The sequence below is a fragment of the Caenorhabditis briggsae genome, assembly GCF_000004555.2.
Source record: "Caenorhabditis briggsae complete genome, chrII, whole genome shotgun sequence".
In the NCBI taxonomy this organism is placed as follows: domain Eukaryota; kingdom Metazoa; phylum Nematoda; class Chromadorea; order Rhabditida; family Rhabditidae; genus Caenorhabditis; species Caenorhabditis briggsae.
Genome location: NC_013486.2, coordinates 6,552,868 through 6,564,901, shown reverse-complemented (window position 1 = coordinate 6,564,901; position 12,034 = coordinate 6,552,868). Strand labels below are relative to the sequence as shown.

General features: G+C 40.8%; 1 protein-coding gene across 1 annotated transcript; it reads right to left on the bottom strand.

The window, feature by feature from the left end:
• Nucleotides 1-4,618: 4,618 nt before the first annotated feature.
• On the bottom strand, nt 4,619-5,232 carry Cbr-cki-1 (the record flags this gene model as incomplete). The annotated part of the gene is made up of 2 exons (XM_002630469.1): nt 4,619-4,961; nt 5,012-5,232. 2 exons carry the CDS (start codon nt 5,230-5,232, stop codon nt 4,619-4,621), a joined length of 564 nt encoding a protein of 187 aa, XP_002630515.1.
• Nucleotides 5,233-12,034: the final 6,802 nt, after the last annotated feature.

The following is a 12,034-nucleotide window of genomic DNA, read 5'->3' as shown; positions in this document are numbered from 1 at the left end:
GTTAGGAGGGGGGCGAGAGAAACGAGACGAAGGTGAGTTGCGAAACGTATCGAAGAACAAAGGAATCGGGGAACGATGCATGATCGCTGCGAGTTCACGTTGAATAGTTGGAAATTAGGTGAAAAACTATTTTGTTTTTCGAGAAGAAGATGGCAGAATTCGAACTCTTTGAAGTTGCCGCTCCGATGAAACTTAGCAGTGGAGCGGGATTGCATAGAAACGCTCAAAAGCTCGAGACCCCGCAAATTCCGGGGAAAGAAAAAACAGGGGAAAAAAATCGGGGAAAAGTGGGCGGAGTCGGGGGCGGAGCCTAAAATGCAACCCTGGAACGGTTTTGCCGCACGGTTTTTCTGCACATTTGGACACGGTCATGAGGGGGCGGAGCCTAAATTGCAACCTGGCACGGTTTTGCCGCACGGTTTTTCTCGACTCCGCACACTTTTCCCCGGAATTTGCAGGGTCTCCAAAAGCTCTTCCGTTGTGACAAATTGGAAAATAGAAATACATTTAAATAATGTCAATTGCCAAATAATCTCAGAAGAAGAACCTGAAAAAAACTCTCGACATTCGGCTGCAAAGACTGGGTGGTGACGGGCTTATCTTAAACCTTAATCGGTGTCGTAAAAGTGAGAAAAAAGCGGTGAAGACTGTTCTGTTTTGGTGTCTGGATAATAGTAGAATTGCAAGGTTACACCCGTATTTCTGTAAATCTGTAAAAGTTGACTAGAACGCTCTCGCGAACGAATGAACTTTTCGGCGGTACTTTCAAAACTTCCAAAAACAGAATTTGTGGAATGTATTGACTTGGGTGGTCAGCTGTATTCACCTCTTTACAATGTGACCTCGGTCACTTCCTCACAGATACTTTTTTCCTATTCTCATCATCATCTTCCCCATCAAAAAATCTCGTGGCTTCTGCCAGCTGTTTCGCATCTCGACTTCATATTCATTCCGACACCTAGTCCAATGTTACGTCACATTCTACCACACACCTGCCGACAACTGTAGATCGTGAAATGGTCTGGCTGCTCCATCTCCATCCGGAAGAAGTGGATCGGATCGGAGGAACAGTTGGCGTGCACGCCGGCGTGTGTGTATCGTTGAAGAGGGGTGAATTGGTGGATGGAATGTCAATTAGGATAAGTGACCGATTAGGTGGCAACAAGTAGGCAACATGTGTGCACAGAAGGCGTCATGGATACTTCAGCTGTTGCCAGTGAAATCTCTTCCAACAATTTTCAAAGCTAATTGCATCCCTTGTTTCAATCGAAAAAGTTTTTTTTTCATTCTTCTTAACCCCCCATGCACATTTTGATTATCGTAAAAACTTATGGGTATGGGGGTATTGGCCGTATGCCAGCTCTGTATGATAACCATTTTAGTCGGTTTGACTGCCGTAAACCTGTCAAACTGTCAAAAAACCCAACGGTGTGTACACATGATCAAAAAAATTAGAAGTCGAGTTTTTGATGCACACAAGCAGCCTCACAAATGTTGTATTTCATGTACTCTTTATCAGAACAACTACTTCTCCCTTGAGTTCTCTCGTTCCTATTGTTTTCCGAAGGAGAATTATAGTGACTGTATCGGCACAGAATTTGCATAAACGATTATTAGAGCGAGACGGGCGGTCGTTCCAAAAAAGAAACTTTTGAAGAAGTACCGAGAGGAATGACGATAATGGTATTCTGGAGGAAAAGAGAAAGTCTGATGGGATTGTGAATTGAGGAATTTTGTTTCAAGCGGCGGTATTTGATGTCAATGGATCAAGTCTTAATCCGTACATAACCTAATTCAAAAAAGAAATCTTACTGTAGCAATATAGGTAGATTTAGAATTTCGAAGACACTCTGTAAATAATGGATGAAAATGATTTTTCTCTTTTCTGAATCAACTATTTCATAAAAATCAACTGTTTCCCAAACGTCTTTAATGGAACGCTCCTAACCGTAAGCGTTGAGCCCATATATCTCATTTCCTGTAAACGGTATCAAGAAGCGGTCAACTGATAAACTGTTTTTGAGACTATGATAAATAATTTGCCAGTTGACAACTTTTTCATATCTCTCACAGGAACTGAGATATATAGTCTCAAAGTTGGCGGTGTGGGTGACCTTCTATTGGAGCTTTTACTGTAAACAACTTTCCTTTTTTCTAGATAAACTGTCTTTCAAATATTCCTATTCTTTGGGTGTTTCAAAACAAACAAGTTTATGATACATGAAACTTCAATTTTAAAATTATAAGCCAATTTTGTTTTCAGAGTTAAGGAACAGTCCTGATTGCTCATTTTTCATGGATCCGCTTCTAGCCATCAGAAGAAAAAGAAGAAACATCAAACAATCCGAATAACTTTCACTCATGTATAGCCCCTTCATAATTATAGAGCATTCCGAAAATAAAAAAAACATCATTTTCTTCTCCTATATTGTTATTCCGCACCATTTCCGCGCCTTAACGACAGCCTGTCATAAATCAAAACCCGCCTGTCGGAAAAAGTGAAACATCATAAATTATTAGGTGCTCTTCTTCTTGGACGCCGCCTTCGCTCATCGTCTGTTTCTTACATCAATTGTCGGCGTGTTCCTCTTGTATTCCGCCTGTTTTAATTAAAAAGAAAATACCATGGAGATTAGAGAGACGGTAGAGAATGTTTGCGCATAATGCAATCTAATTAGGTGTCCGTCTATGGGCATTCCGATGATTTATGTACTGACTTGACCGGACGAAAACACAAAGGTGTTCCCTTGTGTATTCTATCAGAGGAACCGCCGCCCAAGTCGCCAAATTTGCATACGGTTCTTCTTCTTGACTGACCCGTTTATGATGAATATAAACGGAAGCCGAAAGAATACATCTGCCCTTTTCATGCCTTGTAGACAGCCGGTTTGTATAGATAATATTGATGTGTGTGTGCATGCAAAAAGAAGCCGCTGACAGGCGACTGTCAAAACATTCTATTTCCGTTTTAATGTTCTAATGCTTCTGAATCCTGTTTTTTAAGGAGAGGTTTTAGGAACACCCAATGCTAAGCCATTCCTAGTACCTGTCACTCTAATTCATTTCATTCTAAACACAACTTTACCAACAACAGGTGTGATTCTTATCACACTTTTTCTTCATGAACAAAAGTTCTCAAACGTCATCACTTATCAACCCTGATAACTGTATATTCTTGGCACAGCGCCAAAATGTGTCAATTCGATTTCTGGAGTCTATAAACTTGAAGGATTGATGGTTGATTTGGATCCCACTGACTCCCAACCTCATAAAACCATCAAGCTAACTGTGTGGCGCTCGCCGTAAATCAGGCGTCACCTTATCGACCACCACCTCCCACTTCTCTGTTTTTCAACTGAATTGCAATTGGTGCCAGCTGGTTGAGAGAGGACCACGAACAGATTGCGAGACAAACTGTTCCAAAACGTTTAAGGGTGTATTTTACACATCTGTGCATACATAGTGAGAGAGAGGGCCCTCTTTTCCTCTTCTTCTCTTCACACATACGATACAAGAGAGGATATGGATAGCGATCGGGACCATGTCCTGCTCTTGAACGGACACTAGAGGTCAGCGAGAGCGATGACATGCGGGCGTTAATCCCAGGCGTTATTATTCAACCGACTATTGTGTAGAGGGACATACCTATTCACAGATTCAATAGATGAATAGAAATAAGAGGTGGCTGTCAAGAGTGGAATTCAAATTCTGGAAAGTATGGGAAACCAATAACCTTTTAAATTTCATAACTCGAAACCACAAGAAGAAGAAGAAGTCAGCTCGCTCTCCTCCACGTCACATAAATTATCCAGTTCCCCTCCATCGATCATCGAATTTCGGATCCCGGAGGGACGCCAGCCCCTTCACTCCACGTAATAGCCCTCCCGTTCCTTCTCTCTACCTCCCATACCTTTAGTACCACTCGGAGATTCAATGCAAAACCGCAATAAAAAAGTCCATTCCAAGGTCTTCTCGGGGGTACTGTTTTCCTGCAGTTTGAGTGCCACATAAACCATGAGTGAAGTCATGCTGTTGATGTACTCTCTAAAGTTATGCAAGATGATTTATTAGCCAGATTACGATGATGGTCCATTAAGTTTGACAAGGGGGGAAGAGGCATTGAAATAATGCCTCGGTGTTATGTAATTTGTAAATAAAGACGAACAGAGATTCCATATCTTGCAAGCAGAGTTTTCTGATAGTTTCTGAACTTTGAGATCCGGCTATCCGCAAAAAACAAATGTGCGCAATCCATTGCGCAAGTTTTATAATGAAAAGTACACAGGTGTGTGTTCACACATTTTTTCATTTTTATGTTTTTTTCCTGGATCTGAAATTCAACAAAAACAAGAAAGTAGAAAAAAAAATCATAAATCGGTTTATTATTTTTGGATCTTGGTTCATAAAAGATGGCAATATATGGGGTAAAGAATTACAGAGTTCAAACACTTCAGTTGGAAATCTATCACAGGGAATTGGGAAAGGATAGAATATTTGAGGATGGGATGGAAGTGACTAGTTCAACATTGAGAAGAACTCAAACAGAGAGATAATCGAATGATTAGATTCAACCCGTTGGGAAAGGGCATAAATGAAATAAAAATCATATTGAAACCTCTTAGTACGGTGAACGAGTGCTGACTGTCGGGCGTCTCGACTTTGGAGTGTATATCACATTCTTCGGAGACATTTTTGGGGACATCGAGTTCTTCTTACGGGTGATAGTGTAGAAATCAGTGACCTTTTGTTGTCTCTTCTGTGGGGACTTTCTTGGGGTTGGTGGCTCCCGGAACAACCACTTCTTTGGCTCCTCCTCATCCTCGAACGAGCTGTTGTGATCCATCAATGAGGGTTCCTCCTTCTCAGATGTGCTTGGGGAGCTTAATGGAGTCAATGTCGTGGAGCTGAGGTTCAAATCAGTATGGGTGGAGTGCGATGTGTTGACGCTGATCACTTTAGTTCTGGAAAAGATAAAATTTAGTAATTGAAGAAATTAAGGAAATGGTAGTACCTGTAGAACTCCGGTACGGAACACTCTGGCAGAATTTCATACTTGTAGTCGACTTCAGTAGAGATCATGAGGGAAGGAAGAGGCATTCCAAGTTCGAAATCGAATCCCCATTTCTTAGATTCTTCCTCACGTATACGCTTGCAAGCGTTGTCGAGCCATTCGCGAGTTCTGGCACGTTGTTCGGGAGTTGGACGTCCGAAAAGGCAACGACGAGCGGACATGCTGGTCTTAGTAGTAGAATGAGGTGAACTAAAAATATAAGAAGTTAATGAAATGGTCAAGAGTCAAGAAAAGAGTAGAAGAAAAAGAAGAGAGAGAGAGAGAGAGAGAGAAGCATAAGTCAAAAGATGAAGAGCTCTGAAGCGAGACGCCCTCCCGTCACGAACACACATACATTTGAATATACCCATCGGAGGAAAAGAGGAGGAAGGGGAGGGGCGACCCTCCGGTTTCCACGAGAAGGGGAGGAGTCATAAGCGTTACCCGGAGGCATCGTCGGAGTGTAATAGAGGGGTACTGAGAGGGTGGCCGAGGTCAGCAGTCGGGCAATCGGAGGGAACGGACCAGACAAATATATGTATATACTATGCGCAACGTCTGGTCGCACCGACTCGGACCACTTCGACCGGGTCAAAGAAGGGGATCAGATTACTTTTAACGAGAGGGGAGAGGGGGGGGGGGGGTTTTTTTTAAGTGGGACGCACCGAAAGTTTATATTAGAGTAGGAGAAAAAAGTCAAAGAGTCGGAGAAGAAGCATAAACAGTCGGGGACTTCTTAGGAGATATGCAAGTGAAGGATGACAGATGAGAAAATCGGAGATGATCTACAATCAGTAAGATCACATTCTGTTGCTCTGGAGGCTCCAAAATTTTCAGAGTCCGGTCTACATTCCTCATACCTTCTCTAATTTAATTTTTGTGCAGTACTGACCATCCGGATTAATTGTTCTTAGCTGGGCAGGTACTAAATCGAGGATTAATTAGCGAGAAGCCCTACGACAGGGTGAAGAGGATTAGAAGCGATGTGTAAAATGTTTCGGGATATACGACTAATAGACAAGACGCCAGGAAGAATATTATTAAACTAGGTTTAAGCGAAGTAAGTGAGCTCTGATCATAAACAAGATTTTAGGAAGCGTATTATTAAACTAAATTCATGCGGAATAAGTGAGCTACTCTACTAGAAAACAAGAGGTTCTTACTGTAGATGTGAGTCATGGGAAGTCTTACAGTATCACCAGCTCCCTCGAAACCAGTTATGATTATTCAACAATGAGTAATTGCTCATTTCGTCCCAATATGTGGTCAGTCACTATTTTGTTACAACAACATCTTCTCCATTGGGCTCGTAGGACACCTTGGTACCGGATGCTGGTACAACTATGACTAATTGAATGAACAAATACCAGATGAACGGGAATAAGAAGAGGAAGAAGAAGAGACAATGTGGTTATTCTATATGATGACGAAGAAGTGTATAGTTGGAAGAGCAGGTGATAGGTGGAGAAGCATTGATAACAACAATAACAACCGGAGAAAAATGATACTGTAGAGGAGGAGAGGGCTCTGTACAAATAGGGCGGTCTCGAGAGGAAAGATAGTTGACCCTTGAAGGGGTTGGTCAACATATTTGGTATAATGTTGTTACTTGTGATTAGGGTCGAGAACAGACAGGAAGACGTCTGACTAGCGGAAAATGTCAAAGAGAAAAAAACACAGCTGTATCAAGATAGTATAACTCTTTTTGATATAGCGCTAAAACCAAGATATAGATTTATATCTACCAATTTGTCACGAACCAGCCAACCGGCTTCTCAGGAAGCGAGAAGCGAGCATCTGTCCCGGCTGTCTCCTAGGAGAAGGATATTCTTTGGAAGGGTTGTAACGAAGAAGCAAGGGAGAGAGCCAGATGTTGGCAAAGGATCGAGCACCACCACACAGCCACAACAACAAATTATATGGCACGTAATTATGAATTCTATTTAAAAGGGGTGGAGGAAATCGGAAAGGTACTAATGAGCAAACGGAAAAGGTAGTGGATAAGGGACCATCAGCCGTGGAGAGCTAGAACTGAATTCAAAAAGATAAAAATTAAAGATATACCAAATGAAGACCAAGATCATACAAACAAAACTAGACGCTAGAAAGAACCCTTCCCGTCAGAAAAGTAGACCTCCCAGAAGCTAAAAGAACATTTCCCATAATATATCGGCGGCTAGGTACAAGGGCGAAAACAGGACGAAATGCGAGAGACCGACGGCTCGTCTCATCTATTCGCTCCGCCCAGTTTTTCCGTTTCGACGCCGCCCTCCACTGGAGAGGTTGGCACTATGCCAAGACCCCAAGAGAGTGCGTAAGAAGAAGAGACGCAGAGTCTCCGCACTCCAATCGCCCCTCTCGCCAAACACCCTGATCATCGCAACTTTCGTGTTAGTTTGTTGGTGTGATTGAATCATGAAAATAGTGACTGAAAGTAAGAGAACCGGGTGGTTTTGGCGTCGAAATTTTGATAAGATTACTCCTATCGTTAAAATAAATTTTGGGTAATAATATAACACCTTTTTGAGTTTTTTCCTTTGTACAAATTAACTCCAATCACCCAGGCGTATCAATTGTCGGTTTTTGGAGTAGTGAGAAAACGAAATCGAGTTTTTTTCTCGCTTCGGGGACGGTACACATTTCAAGAAATGAAAAGTTGATATTGAAAAATGGGGAATAGAGAAGAAGAAGAGCAGGCGAAGGTTTATTTGACTGTCGACCTGCAGGTTGCTCTTATCAGGAAGTAGAACAATGCTCCAGAAATAAAGACATAAAGGGAAAGAAAGAAAGCGAATGACAGTTCTTGAAAGACACGTCATTCCTGAAGGAAGTTTCTGTCCGTAATAGAGGAGAGTAATCAGAAAGTGCAAAATCCAGAAAAGTACAAGTGTATATTTCTATATTTCTATATTTTATATTTCTTTATATTGTATATTTCTGAAAAAATACCCACATGGTGTCGTTTTTGTATCTCCGATTTATTTCGGATTGTTCAAAATGAGTTGAAAACAGAGTTCGAAATGAGCTCTAATGTTTATCAATTGTTAGCAACAGAAGCTGTGGAAACTACCGTATATTCCGCTACTATATCTCCTTTATTAGAAGACCACCCAAGGCGTCAACTTTGAGCTCAATTACCTCGATCCCTGTAAATAATATCGAAATTGTAAATAATATCAACTGATAAAGTATTGGTGATATTATGATGAATAATTAGTTAGTAGACAAATTTATGATATCTTTCACAAGAATCTAGATAGTTGAGATCAAAGTTGGCGGTTTGGCTAGGCTTCTATATATTAGAGGAAATGCGGCATCTTGTTCTACCGTACCATCAAAAGTTTCGAGATTATCTTACTGAAGCATAGAACGTCAGCTCTTTTGAGATCGCATCTTGTGCAACCTACCGTATCCTTATCCAGCAAACTCTCTTAGAACTTTTCTCTGAACTTTCTCCCCGACTACCTAGATTCTTCCTTTCACTTAACTATACTTTCTGTGTTTATTTCATCATTCAACCATTTTATCTTCTCGAAAAGATCTGAAACACTCAATTCTGAGTACACCGTCTTGAAAAAAACCGACTAATTCATCATCGTCTAGGAAGATGTCTCAGAAATGCAGATCATATGATTTCCAAAATTGAGCGAAACGTGTTTAAAATCTAGAAAAAGCGAGGAGAGAAGGAGGAAACGGTTTGTGAATTAACAAACAAACAACTTCAAAGGGAGAGAAGCAGAAGCCTTTTTCCCGCCTAGATCCCTGTGGCAGATTGAGTTGAAAAATTGGGATTTTAGGGAAAAACAACAAGAGTTGTAGCAACATTGAACACATGTGGAAAGTAGGGTAACCAGGAGAGAAGGATAATGGAAATAAATTACATGCGAGAAGTCATTTCTTTTGTCTTCCGAAGGTTCCGAACCACTTGTGCCAGTCAGGCAGGCAGAGAAACTAATTTCGACACGAAGACACTTGATGGAAATTAATTGAAGTTAGATAGAAACATGAACGGGTTCAAGGTGGAGGAATAGAGTTTCGGGTCGCTGAGAAGAGAGAACAGGAGATCTGTTTCAGCTGAAGCAGTCTAGGATTGATAAACACCATCAGTACCATTGAAACCATCAGGTGAACTTGCTCTAAAAATGAGTACCGTTAACACTTTAAGATGGCCACCCTATACTTGCGTTTCGAGCTCCATTATATCAATTATTATAAGAGATATCAAAAGTGTGTCAAATAATGAAATGTAAGAGATATTATGAGAAAACATTTATCAGTTGGCAGATTTTGTTATCTCTTATAGAAATTAAGATGATTGAGCTGAAAGGGTGACCTTCTATTGAAGTGTTTACAATATTTGCGCGCAGGTGAATTTGATAAGGAAACAATCCAACTGATTTCCGAAAATCATATTTTGGACCCATTTATTGACACAGAGCTTGAATTTTTATTGCCACTTGGACCACCCGAAACGAAAAATTCGAGAAACAAAGATTGATTGGAAGGCTTGCGATTCTCAGAACCGAAATCTCGATTTGAATTCTTTCTTCTGGATCCCTTGTATCCAAAATCTTCTCAAAACGGATCGCCATTTTTAACCTTCTCAAAGTCTTTGAGAATCTGACTTTTCTCCAGAAGTGCATATTCTCATGTCACATCAGATTACTGTCATTGTGTTCTGCTTTTTTCCTGAGGATTAGTTTTTTTTCTAATAATCTCATCATTCTGACCCTGTCCTAATCGGCCGCAAAAAACTTCTGTCCTCATATCAGAATCCCAAAACCGCAGTCCTCACTCTCCCTCTCTCGATGAGATTTTTTTCGAATTCGATCATTTCGCGCCGCCCGAATAGAAATTGAAAAAAACCAGTCCACCTTCACTTTTGGCGCCAAGAAAAATTTCAACAGGAGGAGTGACGAAGCAAAAGAAAATTTCTCTTTCTTTGTCCCATTATTTCGTTTTCACATGTGTGAGGTGTGAGTGATCGCAACACGGGCCCCAGAAACAAAAACATCAGGGCGAAACGGTCATTTTCGCGCAGCTGATCATGTCGATTGGCATGATGCCAACCAAACTGAGCGGGGGAAAAATGAAACATGTGATTATTTCGAAAAAAAACGCGTTCTGGTGACTCAGATGAAAGTGCCGAATTGGTTAAAGGATGGGGATCGGAATAGGTCCGTAAACAACTTCCTGAAAGATCGTAAAATTATTTAGAACGACGGCTGTCAAAAAAGGCCGCGACCGGTCGCGGATCAGACCGTAAGTAGGTGGCCGTGGACCAACCAACCAACTGTTCTTTCGGAAACAAGCTCCGCCAACAAGTAACTCTTGGGGCGGCCTCCGAATCCTACCCGTCCCAGACGTGCCCTTACCAAAAAGTCGGCATATCCGACAGCCTCGTTTAGAATCTAGAAAGGTCAGACCCAAAAGTAGTTTTTGTTCCATGAGTTAACAATTTTAGACATACCGTATTTTCTCTAGTAGAAGCCCACCTTCCGAAGTAAAAAACATAGAAGCGTACCCAACAGAAGTTAGTGCAGTTCAGTTAGTGCAGTTCGTCTATTTAGTTATGCAGACATTTTTTTCTTTCAATATATTTTTTGGTTTCAGTTTTTGATAATTTCATAAAAAGGAGCTTAAAAATTAGAACCCATGGAGCTTCAGTTAAAGGAAATACTGTATTTATGGGGTAGTAGGTATAAGATTTCAAGAATGACTAAAATCCTGCTTATGTTTTTCATTCAGCAGCTAAAGTAACCCAAATCGACTTGAGCATTTCCCAACTATCATTAGGAACTTTTCTTTTCAATTTCTCAAGAATCTCCTTCTCTAATATGATTCGTCGAAGTATTCAGAATAGATTCCTAAGTTACACATACCTATCCCAAACCATCATCATTGACAAAAAAAAAGAAAAGTAATGTGGTTGGGAACCATTGGCATCTCTATCTCTATCTTCTCTCATTTTGCCACCATTTTCCCATTTCGCCAGCCACAATCCGACCGGTTCCTCAATGCCCACAAAACCCCCACATCGACGCCCAAAAACCGCCATTTGAAAAAACAATTTTTGAATTTTCCGCCGCCCAATTTTTTCGGCGGGTAGAACTTGAAATTTGGGTAGGTAGGCTATCTATTTATGTGTTTTTGAATGAAAAGGGAAATCGAATGGGGATGATGAGACTTTTTTGGAAGAGGGCAAAGAGCGCCAAATGAAAAACAACTTGAAGTTAGAGGAAATGTTTCTGCAGAATTCAAATTGGACGGGAAATCAGAATTCTCTGCAGAGACCGATGATCAAACATGTAAGAGTTCCTAACCCGTGGTTCTATATTTATGCTTCTGGAACTCAACTCCATCAGCTTTAAGCTTTCTTTCAATTCAAACTTTTCCGTAGATTTACGGTCATAAATATCCATTAACACCATCTATTCAGCTTCTCCTTCTTCTTTCTAGCACCCCCTGCGAAACTATTCGTTGCACCACCATTATTATGCAAATAGGCAAGAAATAATAGAATAGCAATTGAAGGAGAAGCGTGTCGATAAAAATGGGAAATTTGCATTTGCATCGCAAATGGATGGGAACATGGTAACGAGAGGGTACCAACAAGAACGTTATCAATAAAAACGGAGAAAAGATAGAGAAGGTGGACCAAGCCAAGGGTAATGATTCAGACATTCGAAGGAGGTTTATGAAGATAATAAAACACTGCATGGGTGGGAGGAGAAGATAAAAATGTAGAACACAAGAATCGGAGATAGCCGCTCGTTTAAAAAAACGATCGGAGGGTGATAGAATTTCAATTTGAGGACCTGTTAGGAAGAAGATAGAGCTGGATGGCGTGGAACAAGATTCTGAAACAGAGAATAGTTCGGATAGAAATAATCACTTCTGGACAAAATAAGTTAAAGGCCTTTTAAAAAATTTAAAATGCATTTTAGGATCTCTCATGACTATTGGTCCCTTCAAAAATTACAA